The sequence below is a fragment of the Podarcis liolepis genome (genome assembly GCF_965112155.1).
Source record: "Podarcis liolepis genome assembly, chromosome: 7".
In the NCBI taxonomy this organism is placed as follows: Eukaryota; Metazoa; Chordata; class Lepidosauria; order Squamata; family Lacertidae; genus Podarcis; species Podarcis liolepis.
This window is the reverse complement of record NC_139561.1, coordinates 53511184-53533043: the sequence shown is the minus strand read 5'-3', so window position 1 is coordinate 53533043 and position 21860 is coordinate 53511184. Positions and strand designations below refer to the sequence as shown.

Genomic DNA, 21860 nt, shown 5'->3' with positions numbered 1-21860 from the left:
CTGAACATCAGGCCTTGCAAAGCCCGTTTGCACAGTGCTTTGTTAGACCTGGCGATCCCAGCACTTTGTAGGCTATGCCTATGATTGTCTATGATTGTGACGTGGGGTGACTAGACCTGTCAAACTTTGCCTGCAGGGGTGGGGGACATATCTAGCTGACCCACCAGTCATATCCAGCTCCACAGCTCTGAATTTGAAGGACTTCATAGAATCATATAATTGTAGATTTAGAAGTGACCCTGAGGGTCATCTAGTCCAACCCTCTGCAATCTTGACATGTGGTCCCCCATCCAGTTTGAAACTGTACCAGACCCTGCTTAGCTTTGCAAATGTGCTAGCAGTTTTATTGCTGCACCATCCATAAAACATGTCTTCAAGACATGGCCCAAGTGAATGCAACTATTAAAATACTGAGGGCTGCAAATAATATACTATGGATTCTAAGATAAGTTATGGTGCAGTCCAAACCCCACTTACTTGAGAGTAAGCCCCACTGCATTGGATAGGATAGCAGCAGCATGCCAAGGTTCATCACTGGGCAACTCCCATGGTGGGAGGGGGGGAGGTTGGATGCTTCCCAACTCTAATCAGAATACCATTCCACCAGGAAGGGCTGAGTGGAAGAAGAAATTGATCCTCACTCTACTGCCATGCCAACCCTGCTTATCTGCTGTTTAGCCAATGAAGTTGTAGCCTGATTTCACCCAACACTGGTGTCTGATTTTAGTTATTTCCACTGCACTTGTGAGCCACAAGCATGCACCTGCCTAGGCAAATGTTCCCATGTCTACCTCATCATCCCTGCCTCCCCCATCTTCACATTACAGCATGGAAGGAAGAATTTCCCCAGTTATGATCCCCAATTGCTTTTCCAGTTCACTCTGCCTAGTGTTTCACCCATTTTAAATCCTGGTTTAAGAAGTGGAACCTGCAAGAAAATATTGAAGCATGGAGGGTTCCCCTTCAGGATATTCCACCCCCTCCTTCCCACTCAAGTTCCTATCCCTCCCCCTGCTCCCCTGGACATTTCAAAGTACACAATCACCAGGGAGAAATTCGGGAGAAGTGAATTTTGGGAGCATCTCTACCTCATCATGACCATTTGCATTTTATGCATCACTTACAACATGAAATGCCTCAAAGGTACTTAAAACTGTAAAAGCATACAGAACACAGAATCCAGAATACAAAACGTAAAAGCTAACTTCAAAAAGGTGATTGACAAAAAATGCTCATTCTTGTCCCACCCCGCAAAAAGATGAAAACCATTGATTATATTATTTAATAAAATGCTCATCCTGCAATACAAATAGGATGAATCTTACTCTACCAAAACATTATACAGTGGTGCCTCGCAAGACGAAATTAATTCGTTCTGCAAGTTTTTTCTTCTTGCAAGTTTTTCGTCTTGCGAAGCACGGTTTCCCATAGGAATGCATTGAAAATCAATCAATGCGTTCCTATGGAAACCACCTTCAGACCAGGTCCGGGGACAGTCTGTCCCCCAACCTCTTCTGAAGGCTGGGGGGGGGGGGAAGGGCTTCTCTTCCCACCGCCAGCCTTCAGAAGGCTGTTCTGAAGGCTGGCGGTGGGAAGAAAAGCCCTTCTCCCCACCTCCTGCCCCGCAAGCTCCGGGGACAGGAGGGCTTTGCTGCCGACCGCCAGCATTTTAAAAGCCCCCGCTGTCCCTGGGCGATTTTAAAATGCTGGCGGGCGGCAGCGAAGCCTCTGCTGTCCCAGGGCGATTTTAAAATGCTGGCGGGCGGCAGCGAAGGCTTCACTGCCGCCCGCCAGCATTTTAAGATCGCCTGGGACAGCGGAGAAGTCTCCGCTGTCCCGGGAAGGCAGGCAGGGGGGAGCAAAGACTTTTGCCCCCCACCGGCCTTCAGAAGAGGTCCAGGACCTCTTCTGAAGGCCGGCGGTGGGCGAAAGTCTTTGCTCCCGACTGCCAGCATTTTAAAAGAGGTCCCCGGAGATTTCCCTATGGGCTTTCTTCTTACGAAGCAAGCCCATAGGGAAATTTGTCTTGCGGAACGACTCAAAAACGGAAAACTCTTTCGTCTTGCGAGTTTTCCATTTTGCGAGGCATTCGTCTTGCGAGGCACCACTGTATAACCAAATGTCAGCAGCACACTGTCCTTTTTATTCTGAGCTGAATATAGGACCTTCATGGTATTCTTCAGCTTTCCATGATCTTCTGCACTCTTCTCTCTCTCTCTCTTATTTTCACAGCTTTTAGTTCTAGTTTGCTGTTTTGTATCACATTTGGGTCTTCCTGTTCACCTCTCACTTTAAGAATTCAAGGGTGATATGCTTCTATTGCATTATGCATTATTTACTCTGAGGTTTCCTCTATGCTCCATTTCCATTCCATGAGTTCCTACTCAGTACTTAGCTTGTCAACAAGCAAGGCGGTCAAGTGTCCTATTTTTCAGAGATGGTTTGCTAGAGGAGCTTTCTCTTTGAAAGTCAGTCTGCCCCAAATCTGCTTTAAAGAAAAATAACTCTAAGGAAATGGGGGGAACTGTTCTCCATCAACAGTTAGTCACTGGGCAGCAGACTGAGCATGGGCACAATTCATCCCACTATGGTGAGATAAACTGAATTTATAAATCTTACAGTGACCACTGGTACAACAGAGGTGCAGGTGCAGGGCAGAGTTACTGGAAAGGAAAGCAAGCAAGACAACTGTGTGCTTACTCTTCATCCAGTCCATCTTCCAACCTTTATTACCTGGGGACCAAACCTAAAGTCCTGTCAGGTTTTTGGGTGCTATTGCTGACCTGGCTTGTGTCACTAAAACCTGGTTGGGGAAAGTAGGAGGGACATGCCTCTCCCAAATGTGTCCTCCAGGTTGTGTGGTTCAACACCAGCTGAGATTTGAGGTTAGAGAGACAGAGACAGCTTTGATCTTTAGGGTCCAAACCTCCTCACCAGCTGTTGGCTTAGTTAACATCTACCTGTACCTGGTGTTGGGAACCAGATGGATTCTGTTGGCACACCCCACTGTCTAGTAGCCACCCTGCCAGAGCTCTTGGAGATGATATCAGGTACAGTGTTGAATCACAAGGCTGATCAGTCTGGTGTACTTCAATGTCAGAGTGGTATTGTTACGAGTGTCTAATAAAACTGATGGAACCACAATGATGTTTTCGTCATGATGACACTGTCAAAACAGATTTTTTAAAACACAAGGTCCTCCTTACCTTGTTTTCCAGCCTCCCAATCAACTCTGCTAACCTGTTGATCTGAGCTTCCAAGCCTTCCTCCTTGGTGTCTGAAGAGGCTGCAGAAAGAAAGGTAGTTATGGGGCAAGAAAAGGACATCGGGCAAGAGATTGCAGACATTCTGGACCAGGCTGCAAAAGAAAAAAGTAGCATTTGCCAGGAGGGACAACAACACAAAAAGGTTTCACAGCATTTGGCAGTCTTCCTTAGCTGAATAGCTGACCTCGTATATCTCCCTTGGCATACACAAAATTGCCTTATACCAAGGTCAGATCATTGTACCATCTAACACAGTGCTGTCTGTGCCAGGGAGAGGGGCTGTGGCCTTCCAGAGTGACACCAGCTCTCATCAGTCCCACCCCACCAGCCAGCATGGCCAGTGGGGTCAGGGATGATGGGAACTATAGCTCAATGGCACCTGGGGACTGCAGGTTCCCCATATCAGGTCCTGCCACAGGGCTCCAGGCTCTTCTCCTAAAACAGAACTGGCCTCTGTGCGCAATGTTTGACAGGTGGGCAGGAGTGTCCAAGGAATAATCAGGAACACATTCTAGGGCCCCTCTGCAGTCTTCCTTCACAGCTGCAGCTTGAATTCAGATTGTGGTGGCAAAGAATACCCCTAAACATTTTTTTATAGAAAAAAAGCACTGCTTCGCTCCCATTGATTAATTTCCATTGATGGTCATGCAACCCACCAACCTACTCAAGGCTGGCTTCCCAGCATCTGTAGCAACACTTACCAGTCTGGAAGCTTTTCCTGCGTTCTTTGGTTACAATTCTGTTGTTGGGGGGATAATTAGGCACAGGGTTGTCATACCAGGTGTCCATGACACCGTGGCCAGATTTACTGTGGAACTGTCTGCAATTGGAGGAAAGAAACTGATTAACACAAAATAACACATTTCCCCCCTTTTAGATAATAAATAGCTTTTCATGTTGTGAACCGCCCAGAGATCTATGGGTATAGGGCAGTATACAAATTTTAATGATGATGATGATGTAATGAAATGCAGCACTAGCACAGCAACTGGGCCACCAATTCTTTCCATTTCTCATTTTTACCCCATCTTAAATTGAGTTCTCCACATTTCCACATCACTTTGCAAATTTATTTTTAAAACTCCTCATGAAAATTCACAAACATTTGAGTGCAAGTTTCTCTTAACAGACACATTTTTGTAAACAACTTTACCTAATATATACATTTTTTTACAAAGCATTTCCCATGACATAATACATACCTGTATGTTATTTCAGCCAATGCACAATACACCTCACTATTGAGATAAGATTGCACCCCCGTTTATGGAATGCCATCCTCTCTTCCAGACTTTGTTATCTTATTCCTTAATTTATTTACTGCATCAATATACCACCTTTCCCTCCAAGGAGCTCAAAGTGGTGTATGTGTTTCACATTTTATCCTCACAACAACCCTTCGAGGTGGGTTAGGCTAAGAGAAAGTGACTGGCTCAAAGTCTCCCTGTGAGTTTCATGGCTGAGTGGGGATTCAAACCCTGCTCTCCCAGGTTGTAACCGAATGCTCTAACCGTTATGCCACACTGGCTGTTGACTGTTTCGGGCCAGGTTAAGACTGATTTGCTCAGGCCATTTAAGTTTTGCAAGTTGATTAGTATTTCATTTACTCTGTTATTTTTTTGTTACTTTATTTATTTGATGGTGCATTTTACAGTATATGGTTAGTTTAGGTTTAGGGATGGCTTTTTTTTTTTTTTGGTGCTTTATACTTTCCCATGTCATTTGTTTTGAGAGAGGATGGGTTGTAAATAGTCCGAATAAACAGCCTGCATCAAGAGGTTAGGGCCAGATGATCAAATCCCTACCTGGATAATTTAGCACAGAGTAGCCAAAATGGTGCCCTCCAACTCCCATCAACATCCAGCTAGCATGCCCAATGGTCAGGGATGATGGGATTCAAGCTCTAACAAGATTGAGATGGTACCACATTGGCTTCTCCCAATTTAACCAATACAGTGGTACCTCGGGTTAAGAACTTAATTCGTTCTGGAGGTCTGTTCTTAACCTGAAACGGTTCTTAACCTGAGGTACCACTTTAGCTAATGGGGCCTCCCACTGCCACAGAATTTCTGTTCTCATCCTGAAGCAAAGTCCTTAACCCAAGGTACTATTTCTGGGTTAGCGGAGTCTGTAACCTGAAGCATCTGTAACATGAAGCATCTGTAACCCAAGGTACCACTGTATCCATGAAGAACATAGGAAGAGCCCTGCTGGATTGGACTAAATTCCCATCTAATCCAGCAGCATCCTGTTCTTACATTGGTTGACTAGATTTCTGTGGGAAGCCTGCAAGCAGGACCCGAGCACAGCATCCCTCTCCAGCCTTGTGACTCCTGGCAACTGATATTCAGAGGCACACTGCTCTCCACAGTGGAGACAGAACATAGCCATCGTGGCTAGTTGCCATTGACAGGATTTTATCAATGTGGAGGACAAGGATAAGCCCTTCTTGCTTATTCTTGTTTACTTATCATATTGACGAGAGATGCACATCTTCACATGGGCAGGCCTCGCAGATACTGAATTATGTTTTGTTTCAAGTTTGCAGCGGCTTTGAGGCAATCTGCTAGCGGGTACATAACCTGCCGTTCGGTACTGTTAATTGCCAAGGGAACAATTTCCTGTCTACTCTCATCACCGAGATAAGTTGGTACCCTTGACAACTGTGGAAGATTGGAAAGATGTAGGGAAGGTTAAAAAAAGGTGTCTGTGGGATAAGCTGAAAAATAAGAAATGGAAGAGTGGGTGGGGGATAGGTAAAAGGATGGTTATAATGGTACTGAGAGGATATTTCATAACAGTGCAGCCACTCACTCCAGCTGATATGCCTGATGCTCAAAAATAACAGTGCTTTGTTTGGTATATAAAAGCACCATGTTTGGGGGGGGGGATGTGGGTCTCTTGGCAGCTACCCCAGGGTCTCTGCAGGAAAGCCCACTCCTCCAGAAGTAATCATCTGCTTCTATCTTGTTTATTCAGAGTTCCATAGAATGCAAGTGGAAAGCAAGCAGTCATTGATTATTTCATCTGGAGGCCCATGAGCAGAGAAATAAATCTTTAGCTGCTCCATCCAAGGACTAATTGCTACTTGATTGTTTCCTCTTCTGCTGATCTGGCACCTGCTCAGGACAACTCTGCCAATGTATTAAACATATATTTACTTTCAAGCAGAAGAAAGCTTCGCATCTAAAGCCAGGCCACATCACACACACACACACACACACCTTAAAAAAAAAGTTGTCGCTGCAATCATAACCCAACTTAACTTGGGAATAAGCCCGATTGAATTGACTTCTGAGCAGACACATGATTTACACTTTATTTATGGGTATTTCTAAACCACCAACTCATAAGAAAATATCACAGCTGTGTAGAATAAAATCATCATTACAATTGCTCTCTTAGGGCTCTTCCACACTTCCACTTGTCTCACCGCTTTCCCTGGAGGGATAAACTGGTTTTCCATGGATTGGCGTTTGTCCGATTCAGTGGCAGAGTGGGTTTTCCTGATGGTGCAAACTGAAAACTGCTCAGACCCGTGCTTTTTAGGCTTGGGACAAAGGGGAATTGTGAACAAGCCCTTTGTCTCCTAATGCAGGACAATCTCAACCTGCCTTAGAAGCAAATGTAAAAACCTGCGACATTTTAACAACCACCAGCATTTGACAAATCAATAAATAAAGCTTAAAACACCAGCTCACATTGGGGTGGGAAAAACATACCAGCAACCCAGAGCTTTCTAGTTTAATAGGTTAAAGGCAGCACCCAGGAAATGGAAATGGATAGGTGGCCAATGCATAGGCTCATTAAATGCCACCCTCCAGAACAGAAGAAAACAAGCTTCCATGTGACAGCTCTTCAGATATTTGAAGATGGCTATCCTATCACCTCTCACTCTTCTCCAGGCTGAACACACCCAAGTCTCTGAACCATTCCTCATAAGACTTGGTTTCCAGACCCTTTATCCATGCAGTTCTGCTGTAATGTACTAACAAGAGTGGACTTCTTTCAGTCTGAGGGTCAAAATGGCTTCCACACAACCTTCCGGGGGGGGGCACATCCCTGTGGAGGGAAGGACCTGAAGCAAAAGTGAGTGGTAATTTTTACTTCTTTCTATAGTAGGCTTGGGACGTGGGTGGCACTGTGGTGTAAACCACAGAGCCTAGGGCTTGCCGATCGGAAGGTCAGCAGTTCGAATCCCCACGACGGGGTGAGCTCCCGTTGTTCAGTCCCAGCTCCTGCCAACCTAGCAGTTCGAAAGCAAGTCAAGTGCAAGTAGATAAATAGGTACCACTCTGGAGGGGAGGTAAATGGCATTTCTGTGTGCTGCTCTGGTTCGCCAGAAGCGGCTTAGTCATGCTGGTCACATGTCTCGGAAGCTGTCTGTGGACAAACGCCGGCTCCCTCAGCCTATAGAGCAAGATGAGCGTGCAACCCCAGAGTCATCTCTGACTGGATCTAATGGTCAGGGGTACCTTTACCTTTTATAGTAGCCTTGCTTCTATATGCCCCCCAACCCCACCCCACTCCTCTCTATCCTCCACCCAGGCAAGCAGGAAGCCTTTTCAGAGTTCCAAGGACAGATTTCAGCCCAGTCAAAAGACTCACAGGAGAGTGCAGAGCAGGCCTGGGGAGACGGGGTGTGACTGGAGAGAGTTCTGAGAGCCTGACACAGAGGCGTGGAGGGCTGCATTGAGGTCTGGGGTGGGGGGGTGGGGGTGGGGGGTAAGGCTGCCTGAACCATACAATAGAAGTAATTGGTGTGAATTCTAAACCTCCCTTTGATCACTTAACCCGAGAGCAGCAGCTGGAGGTCAGGTGTCAATAGAATCCACCGTCCAGCCTCCATCTAGGCCATGTGCTAGTGAAGCAGTTTTAAGCTACTTCTCTGAATCCTTCAGCAAGGGCAATGCTATTCAGCATGAAATACAACATAGAGGCCACAAGCACAGGTGTGACTGTCTAGAAAGAATCAACACAGGTCCCAAAATGCAGCATACCAGGCCGCTTTGCATCTATATTTAGCCTCAAACCCAATTCAAAATGAGCACTTACATCAGGTATAGCCAACGTGGTGCCCTCCAAACTCATCCTCCTTCACTACTGTCCATGCTGGTCAGGGCTCATGGGAACTGGTTTCAACAGCATCATGTTGGTGACCCTTAACCTGGATCCATATACACAGCTCCCATTTATTCCACTGGCCTGGCAGACCAATCTGATGGGTGTAAAGGACTTTTTTCTTTAGGGAAAGGGCCACAACATTTTGGAAAAGTGGGACACCTCTGCCTTGTCTGCGTCGTGTAGTTTGGCTACTACATGGCTTCATCATGATCCAGCAGAGCAGTCACTTAGCAGGTACCAGAGGGTTGCTTTTCTTGTTACCTGGCTCATTCACTCCCACATATCCTTTAGATCACCTTTTAATTCAACATTCATCATGGTTTGCTTGTACAAAACTTATGTGAAGGTCAGACTATGCCCAGTCTTTACGGAGAAGTTGCTCTGATTAGTTTGCGGGAAAGTTGTAGGTCAATCTTCCATTCATCCTGATTTACTTGAGCAGTGTTTTTACACCTCCCTATTAATCATTCATTTGTCCTATGGTTTTCAGTGCACTTACCTGTCACTTTTTTAACCACAAAAGTCATTTTTTAAAAAGAAAAGAAAAGCAGATTTGTTGTACCCACAGCAACAGAGCACTTTAATTGGGCAAGCCTAAAATTCCCTTCTTGCACTTGAATCCCTCCCCCCAAATGCTGACAGTCTGGAGGTAACTGCAGATTGTCCTCCTCACCAAATACTGGAGCCTTGGGCAGTGCACTGCCTCTTCCTGAGGTCTGTGTCTCCCCTGTCCCCAAAACACTGCCAAATACACACAGGCAGAAAAACATAGCTTGCTTGGATATTGCTTGTCCAAGCTTTGTAGGCAGACACCCTGCCCCATTTTTTCGGGGGTGGGGGGTAGATTTGATAATAGCACACTTGCTAAAAATGAAACTGCAGCACCAAAGTGATGGCCACACTCAGAGAGCAGAGAGTTGATGCATCATATCCACCTGCAATGCAGGGAGATCCATTCTGCTCTGTTAAGTAATTCTCATGAATATACATTGGCTGTTGAGGCTGCTGAATATACCAGAGACTGATGCAAAATAAATCAAAAGCGGCAGAAGCAGAGTGAGAACAGAAAAGGAGGAGAAGCTCCAGAAACACTCCTGACTCCAGCATCTTGCAGAGGAAGAAGAGGAAGCAGGAAGTCAAGCTGGTGACTGAAAGACATGAACATGAGCACGGCTTTTTGCTAAGAGCTTAGAGACTGCCTCTCTTTGCTGCATCCTCTCACATGACACATAGAAACACAGGAAGTTGCCTTATTTTGACCACTGGGTCCATGTGGCTCAGAATTGTCCATACCAGGGTTTCCCAAACTTGGGTCTCCAGCTGTTTTTGGACTACAACTCCCATCATCCCTACTAGCAGGAGCAGTAGTCAGGGATTATGGGGACTGTAGTCCAAAAACAGCTGGAGACCCAAGTTTGGGAAACCCTGGTCTACACTAACTGGCAGTGGCTCTCCAGGGTTTCAGGCAAGGGACATTTCCAGTCCTACCTGGAGCTGCATGGCAATGAATCTTGGGAGTGTCTACATTTCAAGCAGATTCGCTGCCACTGAACTACAGCCTTTCACCCTGGAATTGTCTTCCACAAAATGCGATGACCATGAACTTAGAAGACTTTCAAATATAATAATAATAATATAATAATAATTTATTATTTATACCCCGCCCATCTGGCTGAGTTTTCGCAGCCACTCTGGGCGGCTCCCAATCATGTGCTAAAAACAATACAGCATTAAATATTAAAAACTTCCCTAAACAGGGCTGCCTTCAGATGTCTTTTAAAGATAGGACAGCTGCTTATTTCCTTCACATCTGAAGGGAGGGTGTTCCACAGGGGGGTGCTACTACCAAGAAGGCCCTCTGTCTCGTTCCCTGTAACCTCACTTCTTGAAATGAGGGAACCGCCAGAAGGCCCTCGGCGCTGGATCTCGGTGTCCGGGCTGAACACATGGAGGATAAGGCTATCAATAGCCAGTGGCCAGGATGGCTGTCTACTTACCTCCAGGGTCAGAGGCAGTAGGCATCTGAATACGAGTAACTGGGGAATAATGGGAGGGCAGGGGCCTTTCATTCATCACCATCTTGTAGACTTCCCAGGGGCATCTGATTGGTGGTTGTGAAAAAAGGGTGCTAGACTAGATTGGCCATTGGTCTGATCCAGCAGGGTTCTTCACAGGTTCTTTCTTACATTCACATCTGTCATTTCAAAAGTTAACCTAATGGAACACCCCCCCACCCATAACAGGTACTTCTCTTTAAGTTTTCTGGTTATTAAAAAAGTGGTGTCATCATAGCAGAACTTGGTGTTCCAACCCTGATGATAGCAGTGAAGCCAGAGTGGGAAAGTATTCTTGTTTCCTGCAGATCCTCTCCCAATCTGATCCTCAAGGCCAAACAAGTCTAGAGTTTTGCAACTGAAATGCAACTGCTGGAGATAGTAAATTTAACCAGAGAAGCAGCAGAGGTGAGCTGGTGCTTAACCCCTTTGCCATATGCATCCCCCCCCCCCGATTAATCGTCCCCTGCTCTCAGTGTCCACAGAAATCATTTCCCCCTGTGGCTGGGAAAGGAGAGGGAAATATATTTTAATGCTGCAGTCCTCTACCCTCTAACCAGGCAGTAAACCTCACTGAACTTAATAGTGCTAAGTAGATATGTAAGGCACACCTGTAAGACGTATTTTCAGAGCCAGGAAATCAGATCCACACCATGTATTCAAAGCACTCTGATACCACCTTAGCAGGCATCTCTCCCCCCCCCCCAAATCCTGGGAACTGTAGCTCAGCGCATAAATTTTTAACTTGTGTAAGTTCCCTAGCACTCTGTGGAAGTTGACCTGATACCACATCAACCAAGTCTGTGTTGTGTTTTTGAAGGTGGTTCCTCTGCGTATCCCTGAAAATTGGTTTAGAATTTATGTAATAGTCACAAAATTTATCCATATTTTTTTTCTTTTCATTCACTCACACTTACTCTGATTTTTAAATAGAATGTAGGGTATTTGTGTATTGGAATTAACAGAGAGATGGTGAGCATTAAGGCTTGCTTTCTGCATTTCCAAATCTTCAGGATCATTTTCAATATGTTGCATTGCATCTGCAGACTTTTATTTGCTTCTTTTTCAATAAATGAAATGCAGTGTGGATTAGACTGTTGTAATTACGAACGCTCTATTCGTTTCCAGAGCTTGTCACTTGAGTCATTAATATAGGATAGTAAGTGCCTGAGCTGGTAAGCCTCATAATATAGTTTCCAAAAGGGAATACCCCACGCTCCTTCCATTGGTTTTTTTTTTTTAATATATCTGAGAATCTTAGCAGTACATGGGCATTTTTCTTTTAAAATGAAAGTTTCCATTTAGAATGTTGGACAGGAATTTCAGTGGGGAGAATAGCACAAGGTAGATGAACCTCGGTGGTAAAACCATCATTTCTGTCAAGGCAGAGTCAAGCAATTCCAGTGTATTACATTTGTGCAAACATGGAAATAATTAGCAGTAAAGGTCTCATTTGGATTTTTGGGTCACTTGGACTCCTAAATATCTAAAGGCAAAGTGTACTAGGGAGACACTCACAGATTAGAGACTTTCAGTTGTTCTCATTGGTCTGTCTTGTACCATAACCAGTCAAGATTCCTTGGGGAAAGCCACATGCTTCAAATACTGTATATTGTGTATGCAACCTATGTCAATTCACATGTCAGGCCAGTTCACACAGAGCCACTAATTTGCATGCTGAAACTCATATGCATATATGCAAAAACAACAACTAGAATTTATAGAGAAATACAAAACGGGGAAAGTTCAATATGGGGCTGCTGTTTAGGATCTTGAGGAAATCTTCTCCCACAAGGTCCCAACGAATGGAAAGATCTTCCCCGACAAGCTGCCTGCTGGAACTTTGTAGCCTTCTGTTTATTTTCTTTAATTTAGAACACCGAGTGGTGGGTGTGGAGGTCTCTTGATATGAGCTTCTGATTTCCCCCATTTCCATGGCAACCATTTTTGGGTTCTGGTCAACAAGCTCTGTAGAGCTGGGTGACATTTTAACTCCTTGTTGCTGAATCCAGGCTGTGATTCATGGTAACCCTTTTATTTTGGTGCTTTCCCTGCTGCTTCTAGCATTTTGCAAAGTCTCAAGGGGGCGGGGCGGGGGGGGATAGAAGCCATGGGGTTTTCCTGTTCCTGCCCTGATCTGCAACTTTCCCCATTATCTGAAACTTCTGTTGACAAGACAGCACAACTCTGGGAGGGAAATCCTCTGGCTTCTCCAGTGCCATCCCTCCAATAGGAACAATTCCTCACAAGGAGTGGAAGAGTTAAGGCACCAGGGCTCAAAGGACCCACCAATTATGCCTGTCCCAAGGTTCCCTTTAAAATATTTCCCAGAATCAAGTGGTTGAGGATCTGAGAGCTGCCATATTAATTTCCCACAATACCCACAATATCCAATCAGCTTAGGGCAGTGTGGGAACTTAAAATGGCAGCCTTTGGCTGCTTAGCACTGATGAGAGTGCTACTATCTGCTGTTGCCATTGCCACCAGGTGAACCCACCACCGCTCCACCCACAAAGTTGAGCCTGGCCAGATGGCCTCAGACATGGAACTGGCCCCAGGGGTTAAGGTATTAAGTTGCTAGAGACAGCATGTAGAATGTTTATCTTAAGAGGGCACCAAAAACAATCCTCTTGTGAAGCTTCCAGAGCACAACAGTAGACAGAAAACAGTAGTCAGGCTGCTGAACAGGTTAATTTCAATATAGGACAAATGAAAAGACCTGACCTTATCTGACTGGTTTGCTCATCAATAGCATCAACGGCACTTTCCACCGAGCTGAGCAAGGACTGAATCTGATTGGCTGTCTCCTTCAGCAGGAAACGGGTCACAAACTGGTCCACATTGGTTCCTCTTTCATACACCTGGGGAGGAAGAAGAAGATAGAACTTGCTGGGAAACTCCCAAGCTGCCTGAATGAACAACATCACCCAAAGAACATTTCCTCCATGAACTGTTGTTTTCTTTTAAGAAAGGTAAATGTGGAAATCTGCAGCCTTAGAAGGAAAAAAATATTAAGTATGACTCCTATCAAAGTGAAAAATAGTTCTGTCCCACATTGCTATGTGTCCAAAGAATCATGTGATATTACTATGGTGAAGATGCACCATCTTTATGTAACTTCCTCCAGCTTTTAGGATACATGTGTGTCCATGTGGGATGCGTTTGCTGTTTATACCTCCATCATATTTAGTTCTTGCTATCAAGATGGCAAAGCCACTCTGCAATGACCTTTCCCATCTGGTATATTCCAGAAGATTTGGGCTACAGCTCCCATCATCCCTGACCATTGGCAATGTTGCCTGGGGCTAATGGGAGCTGCAATCCCAAAACAGCTAGGGGGCACCAGGTTGGGGAAAGCAGCTCTAGAGATGGTAGTAGTACAAGTAAAGCAGACGAGGGAGGCCAGCAGAAACAGCGGCAGTTTGCATCCATAAGTCCCCACTGAAACAAATGGACATGCCTCTAGCTCTCCAAGATTGCATCTTGCCAGCGAGCTCCAACATTCATCCTTGCTTTGGCTTCAATAATAAGTAATCTCAGGCTGTAAAGCTATATGCCAGGGGTGGGGAGACCTCTGGCCCAGGGTCCAAATGCAGCCCTGCAGGTTTCTTTATCTGGTCCTGCTCAAAACCAATCCTGCTGCTTGCCCCCACAAGTGCCTTTGCCTAGTTGGGATGTGTTCTTGATGGCTCTCACATGGAAGGTGTTTGTGTCTATATACAGGTCTGATTCACGCTGCACAAAGGTAAAATTTGTTGCTCCACCCACTTCTGCCTCTGGCCCCCACCTACCACTGGCATGTGGCCAGGGAATGCTGAAGAAAGGTTCCCCCACCCCTGCTATATAGACTTGCCTAGTAGTAAGTGCTCCAGTGAACTCAATGGAACTTACTTCTGAATAGAGGGACTGTGGAGCTTCCCTGCACCCCATGTGTTTCCCACTGCAGTGCTGTTTCTGTCCCTCCTTGGGTCAAAATCTAAAGCCACTTCAGCTCTCTCCCAGACAAGTGGCCTTAGCATTGCCCAGCACTTAGGGGCCATTAGCGCACAGTGGCCAAGCCCAGAGCAAAAGGATCATTGGAATGGCAGAACAACGTGACGGGCCAGAGGAGGAGGTAGGCAGGTAATACAGTGGTGCCTCGCAAGACGAAAAGAATTCGTTCCGCGAGTCTTTTCATCTTGCGATGTTTTTCGTCTTGTGAAGCACGGTCCGTCGCAACTGCGCCTCTTCAAGCGGCTTTTAAAAAAAAGCGCAAGACGTTTTCGTCTTGCGAAGCAAGCCCATAGGGAAATTCATCTAGCGAAGCAACACAAAAACGGAAAACCCTTACGTCTACCGAGTTTTTCGTCTTGCGAGGCATTCGTCTTGCGGGGCACCACTGTATGTCATTTTGTTTAGCTATAAGCCGCAACAAAACAAAAAAGCAGAAAGAACGTTCAGATTTGAGCCACAAATGCAGCTCTTAATTTCCTGGTTGCCAACACAAATAAAGAAAAATGCAAAGTAACAGTACTGAACAGCAAGAAGCATGCAAGGTGTAACAACATTCTTCTCGCAACAAAACACAACAAATAAAGGGATCTTTATAAAGTGGACACTGAGCAACATCATGGACAATATCCTCTGTAAGTTTCACAAAATACACAAAGACACTGTTTCAAGGTTAATTCCTTAGAACTTGAACTTCGTACTCATCCCTGTTATATTCTGTTTCATCTTACTGGGATGCAGAGGAATTCAATTTTGTTTGTACTTTAATTTAATCTACATTTCTTGAATCAACATGCAAACTAAAAGATGGTTGTCCTTCAAAATTTGGACTCCTTCAGATTTCGCAATGCCGTTCTCCAACTGAGGCATACAAGCGTGCAAATGTTATGGGGGCAATGTGCATAACAATGCCTTAGTTCATAAATGTAACATCCAAAAAATGCTTTGTGTCAGTTAAAATGGCTTGCAAAACTGTATATTAGTCAAAACTGCATACAAAAATGTGTTGACTAGGAGAAATTTGCACTAAAATGCTCATGAAGCTTCATGAAAAAAATTTAAAAGGGGGGGGGGAATCACAGATTGATTTGGAAATGTGGATAACTGAATTTAAGGTTAAAAAACTGAGAAGCAGAGAAAACAAACTTGACAGACCCATAACATCCTTAATCCACTACATGGCAGTTAACTGGCCCTTTCTACAAGGCAATGCCAGATTCCAGGAGGCATCACAAGACTCCCTTGTTCTCTGGCCTCTAGGGCAGGAACCAGGTGTGCATGATCTGTGTAGCACTGAGCCTGAAATGAAAGCCCAGCTCCTCTTCTCTTCCTGCCAAGAGATCTGCCTCCTTGCTTTCCCTGAGGATCCGTTTCTCTGACCGATTTTTCCGTGTGCATGTCTGATTATATTTACATGCTGCCCATTCTGCTTGGCGAAGCCAAGATCATCAAAGGGGGAGGCTGCTGTCTCTTGACAAGTTCTCAAGACTTGGCTACCTCCAGCAACATTGTTTGATCGATCAATGTTGTGTCAGGCTTCTGCTTCCCTTTGCGTTTTCACTCTCTGTCAGGAAGTCACTGTCAACCTTCCGGTTCTTTGCTTCTTTGTGGTTTGCTACTTGATGTATGTGCAGTAAGAAAAGTTTCTGCACAGGTGCAAAATAATAATACTTTTCCCCGAGATGTTATGGTCCATAGCAGAAAAGGGTAGGGTCTAAGGTTGCATAAAGCTGCAACCCTACGGAAGCTAAGCAGTTTAGCTGGTGAATGTTTGACCTGAGCAAATTAAGATTATGGCCAGCCACCATGGATGGCAGCCAAGCTTGGCTACTATTCAAAAGTGAAACCACTGCCCTCTGCCCATTGCTAAAATGCCACCTGGAATGTGCCAGCTCTGATATTTTTTTAAGCAAATTGGAATCCATTTATTGAATACTGTACTGCTGAGTGAATTTGTTACATGCCCAGAGTTGGCTTTATTTATTTAATCTCATAATGAATCACAATATTTGCATTATTGTAATATCTATAGTGGCTTAGTTTGTAAAATGCCATTATTTTATCACAGGGCTATTCCCAGTGTTCTTCATACTTGATTAGACCCACTGATTTCAATTAATCTCCTCTAAATATAACAAACGCTGAGCATTACTCATAATATCTGCTCGCTTAGAGGCCGAGTCAAACATATAAACAGATCCACAAAGTCATATACATAAAAAAGTTAAACTTTGTAGTTACCAAACTAGGGAAAGTGGAGACTAGGAAACAGGAGACAGAGATTGTCAATTCTGGCAATTAATACTTGTCATGGATGCTTTTGTTGAGATTCCTGCCTTGCAGGGGGTTGGCCTAACCTCCTTCCAACTCTACAATTCTATGATTCTAAAATATACTTTAATATGCTTTTTGTTGTATTTGATTTGTTATGTGTTTGGAATGTATCAAATAATACTGAGGAGGAATGATGATGATGATAATTCCGTTTAGGGGAAATTTTGTTTTAAAATAATGTCATGCAATGAAAAAACTTTTGAGCACAGAAACATACGAGGATCGGTTTGCTTTTTGCTTTTTATTTTATTTTTATTTTTTTTAAGCAGCAGGTAGCTTAGTGGAACTAGAACTTGCATCTGAATCAGGAGGAGACTTGAAAGCGTGTGTGTGTGGACTGCGGTAAAGGCATTGTGATGGCCAGAGGGAGGCAGCTGGCTTTGCTTACTGTGTGGATTGCTGAGAGGAGCTATCCAACTCCTGTTTATACATATTTTTATGCGACCTCAGTTACAGATGGGGCAGGGGAATTGGATTTTGTTTGCATTTTAATAAGCAACTACCTAATTCGTACTTATTGAATCAATCCAGGAACCAAAACATAGCTATCCTTCAAAATTCACACTCTTGCGGATTTTGTAATGCAGTTGCATGACCAAAAATATGTACAAAAATGCAGATATTTAGGAGGAAGTGTGCATTAAAATGCACACATTAAAAAAATACAAAAATGCTTTATGTTGGGGAAAACGCTTGTAAAAATATTTCTGTAGATCAAAACTGCATATAAAAAGTGTAAATTGGAAGATATTAAAAGAAAACTCATTAATACAGTACTCAATTAAAATTGTGTTATCTGCAGAGCTCTAGGGCAAGCTGCCTGACCTGTTGCCAAGTTAACCGGAAGTCTTTTGGGAGCTTTGCACTAAAACACTGGCGAATTTTCATGATTTAGTTTATTATTATCATTTTTCAAATTGCTACAGAATTCACTTTAAAACTGAAAAATCTAGACACCAAGGGAAACTGAAACTAACAATCCCTTCCTGCTGTCCGCCCCACATGCAAACATTTGGTCCAGCTATTGTTACAAAATGAACAGAATGTTTGCAATGCACCTTCAGCTTCAATGCAAACAGGGAGTTTGGATGAGGGAGAGAAACTCTCTAACAGATTCACCGAGCAGGATTTTAGTCCAAATTAAATATTAACATCCTGCTCAGTGGATGGCTTGAGTGCGATATAGACACATTGTCCTCCCTGCCAGCTGTAGCAAATAGTTCATTATTAGCAGACATTTTTACAACACGCCCTCCCCCCCTCGGGCTTTTCAGCAAGCTTACCATTCCAGATTTAGGACAACATATTTGATGAATCTGAGCAGTTCTTTTGAAGTGGAAAACGTAGAGACCATGTTTATTGCAAATTAGCAATGCTTTCTCCTTTGTGCATTGAGATACAGAAGCTGCCTTGCCTTCACCACAGTGGAACAAATCCCATTGAGTCACTGTGTTTCATCCACCCACTGTCGCCCAGCCTGGTGTAAATCACATCATTAAATGTCCATATATTTGATCAGGGCTTGGGTGGGGCTCAACCCGCAGGTGACTGCAGGAAACCAATCGGAGCCGAGTGGATCAGAGCCAGAGTGGGTTGGATAGCTACCGAATGACCAGGGAACAGTGGCATAGCGTGGGGGGTGCAGGGGGGGCTGGCCACACCAGGCGCAACATCTGGGGGCTAGGGTTAGGGGGCGCAAATCCACGGGTTAGGGGGCACAAATTACTTGCCTTGCCCCGGGTGCTGACAACCCACGCTACGCCACTGCCAGGGAAACAAGACCCACCAATTGCTTTTGAAGCAAAAGCACCATAGGAACGAATCACCTGCCTGAACTTGTGTATAAAAACCCTCTTTTAGCTCACCACAGTTCTCTAGCCTTGAAGAACTGACCCCACTCCTCTGCTTTTCCCTCCACACTCCTTTCCCTTGTGAGTCTTGTTGTTTTTTGTATGCCCAATGGCAAAACCCTCCACTCCACTCATTTTTTTTTAATGATGTGAACAGCTTTGGGAAACAATGAAAAGCAAAATAAATATATATAGTAAACTTATAAATGAATGACTGAGTAAGTGAGGGAGACTTCGATTGCATTCCCTACTCAGCCATGAAAGAGATGAAGGGCCATCGTTCAGTGATAGGGCACAGGCTTTGCACACAAAATATCCCAGGTTCAATCTGCAGTAAAGGCTGGGAAAGTAGCTCACCTGACATCCACTGCCAGTCAGTGCTTGCCCACACGACTGTTTGCCCCATGATTTCTAAGCACAGATTTGAGAGGTATCTCTTTTGTCCCCCCACTTTCTCTGGGAAAACTTGCTGCTTCCCGCTGTATCACAACAAAGGTTAATCCACAGAAAACCCAGTCAAGGTTTGTTCCAATTCAGCAGTAAACTGCGGGTTTTGCCAAGGAAAGTGGCGGCATAAAAGAAAAACCTGTCAAATCCATGCCTAGAAATCATGGGACAAACGGAAGTGTTGATGAGACCTCAGTGTAGACAATATACTATGACAATACTGTCTCTCCTCCTCCTCCTCATTCTTTCTCAAGCCTATTTTGTAAAAGTGTGTATATTTTCCAATATAACCTACCGTAATGACCTCTCTCCTAGGGGGTAACATAGGAGGCAACTATTTTTGTGGTGGCCACCATTTTGAATTTTTCCAGAATGTGCCTCAGAGGTGAGAACAGGACTTTCTGGGTACAAAATACCTGTGATTCAACTCCCTCACACCAAAACAAACAAATAAATAATGCTGATTGCAAACTAGTCTCTGTCAGTTTGGTAGAGCCCTAGATTCTGGTTGGTTTGTTGCAACCATTTCACCTTGATCTGTGCATGAAGACCTGTGGATGGTGCCACATGCTTTTAGTCTCCTGTCACTTCCAGAATTCTTGTCCCTTGGAAGTGAATCAACCCCACAGCATCCTACACTTTAATACAAATACAGTATCAAACCGCAAATGTGCCACTACATAGATAATTGAATTCGCTCTTGCTGCACAAATGCAACTGGATTTTTATATATGTCATCTATGTCAGAATAAATTGAAAGGAAAAGTGTTCCTTAGATCTCCAAGATTCACTTAGACAGGAAAGGCTTTTCTGATGTCTTCTGGATGCCTCCTTGCAGAAGACTTGCACACTCATACAAGAAAGATGAAATAAGCAAAAGAAAATGGAGGTGACTGAAGACCTACAAATTCTTCAGCAATTAAATGGAAGCTTTTTGAATTCACACATTGTCGCTATTAATTTGATGTCCCTCTGGATCTATCTGTGCTTTTGAATTAATCCTAGCCCGTATAACTAAGCAGGTAAAAAACCCTGCCCTTCTGCTATTCTGCTACAGCAAAAGCATTTACTGTATCTAACATGTTTTATTTGTCAACTTAGTTATATAGGCTAGTATCAATTCAAAGGCACAGCAGCCCTCGGTGATCTGGAAACATCAATTCAGAGGGGCAGGTAATAAGCCACAGAGTGTGGATTAAAAAAATATTATTATTGTAATATATTTATACCCTACCGTTTTCCCTGGCAGAGACTCAAGGTGGCTTACAGATAACAATAATAACCCAATCATTAAAAAACAATTAAACATCGATAGAATTAAAACTACATATAAATATAGACACAGAAATATATTAAAACCATACAAATAAGTACAATAAAAACAGCACCAGCCCTTCCATTAAAAGCAGTCAATTCCCCAAAGCATGTTGGAAAAAGAAGGTCATCACCAGTCGGTGGAAGTACAACAAGGAGGGAGCCTGTCTAATTTCTCTAGGGAGGGAGTTTTAAAGTCTGGGAGCAGCCACTGAAAAGACCCTCCTCCCAGCTCTGCTATAATTTTTGTTTACCTGTTTAAGAATCTGTGGGCTCACAGCAAACCCTTAAAGAAGTCTCCAGAAACCACAACTGTAGAAAATGTTATATTTGTTCAAATACAGCAACATATAGGATCTGAAAAAAACCAAATAAATGTACTTAGCTGAAAGGACAGGGAAGTTCCCCAAGATGGGAGGAACAGGGGTCCTCCCCACACCGGGATGGATTTCCAGGCTCCACCTGTGAGCCTACAGCAAATAATTGGAAGACATTCTTTCTCCCTGCTATGAGTACCTTGGCTTTGTGAACCTGCTGTGGTATTTCTGGGTTGGCATTCACCCTGGTGTTCTTGCCAAGCATAAAGGGACCCAGTGTCAAGGCAACATAGTGGAATGAAGAATGCTCTTAACCCAAAATTGACTCAGGTACTTACCCCACCAGATCTTAACTTGTCTTTCCTGCTGGGATTGAAAGCCAATCAAACCAATCAAAAATGGCACTCCAAGAACAGGGCTCCTAGAAATATGGAGTAGGCAAAATAAAGAGATCCAAGGCCAATCAGGGACTCTCCCCAAAATTCCCATTCAGCTCCCAAACTAGAAATGAGTGGAGAAAGCATGAGGGCACTGCAAAGAGCAGGGAGGAGTGTTTGGGGCGGGACCAAATTATAAATCCTGGCCTTCCCCCACACCCTGATTGGCCTGTTGGCCCATCTGACCCTTCCCCAACTCCTCCCCCATTTTGAGTCACCTTTCCAGGGGAGTTGGGGTGTGGCAAATTTGCCCCCACTTGAGGATGCGAATGGCATTGTTGTCAACTTATTTTTGCAGAACTAGGAACAGTCTTTCTTGTCCCTGTAAAACTAGGAGATTTAAGGAGTCCTGTTCCTTTCCATTTAATTTAACCAATATAGTGTTGTGCTGGGGGAGGAATCCAGTGCTAAACAGATAGTTTGAACTTCATCATCCTTGACCACTGGCCGCATTGGCTGGGACTGATGGAAGTTAGAGTTCAACGAAATTTAATAATATTAAAACTACTACTACTTACTACTAGTAGTAATAATAATAATAATCTGGAAGGCCACAAGTTCCCCACCCCTGAGCTGAGCTCCTTGGAGAAAAATCAGATGTTGTGTTCTCGTTTTTTATTTTTTTAAATTACATTGATTATAATTCCTCAGCTTTCTCATGTATAGCTAATATGATTAAAGATTAACACCCTCAACCCAGCTTCCAAAATTGGGGAGGAGAGGCAAT

At 44.1% G+C, this 21860-nt stretch overlaps 1 protein-coding gene across 1 annotated transcript in view; it reads right to left on the bottom strand.

Moving 5' to 3' along the window:
- The window catches only part of NECAB2 (N-terminal EF-hand calcium binding protein 2), a 141223-nt gene that overhangs the window by 17130 nt on the left and 102233 nt on the right, over positions 1 to 21860 (bottom strand). The window contains exons 6-8 of the mRNA XM_083515094.1: positions 13169 to 13305; positions 3968 to 4086; positions 3207 to 3286 (exon numbers count right to left, since the gene is read on the bottom strand). Of these exons, the coding sequence (XP_083371220.1) occupies positions 3207 to 3286; positions 3968 to 4086; positions 13169 to 13305 (336 nt within the window). The remainder of the gene's footprint in view (positions 1 to 3206; positions 3287 to 3967; positions 4087 to 13168; positions 13306 to 21860) is intronic.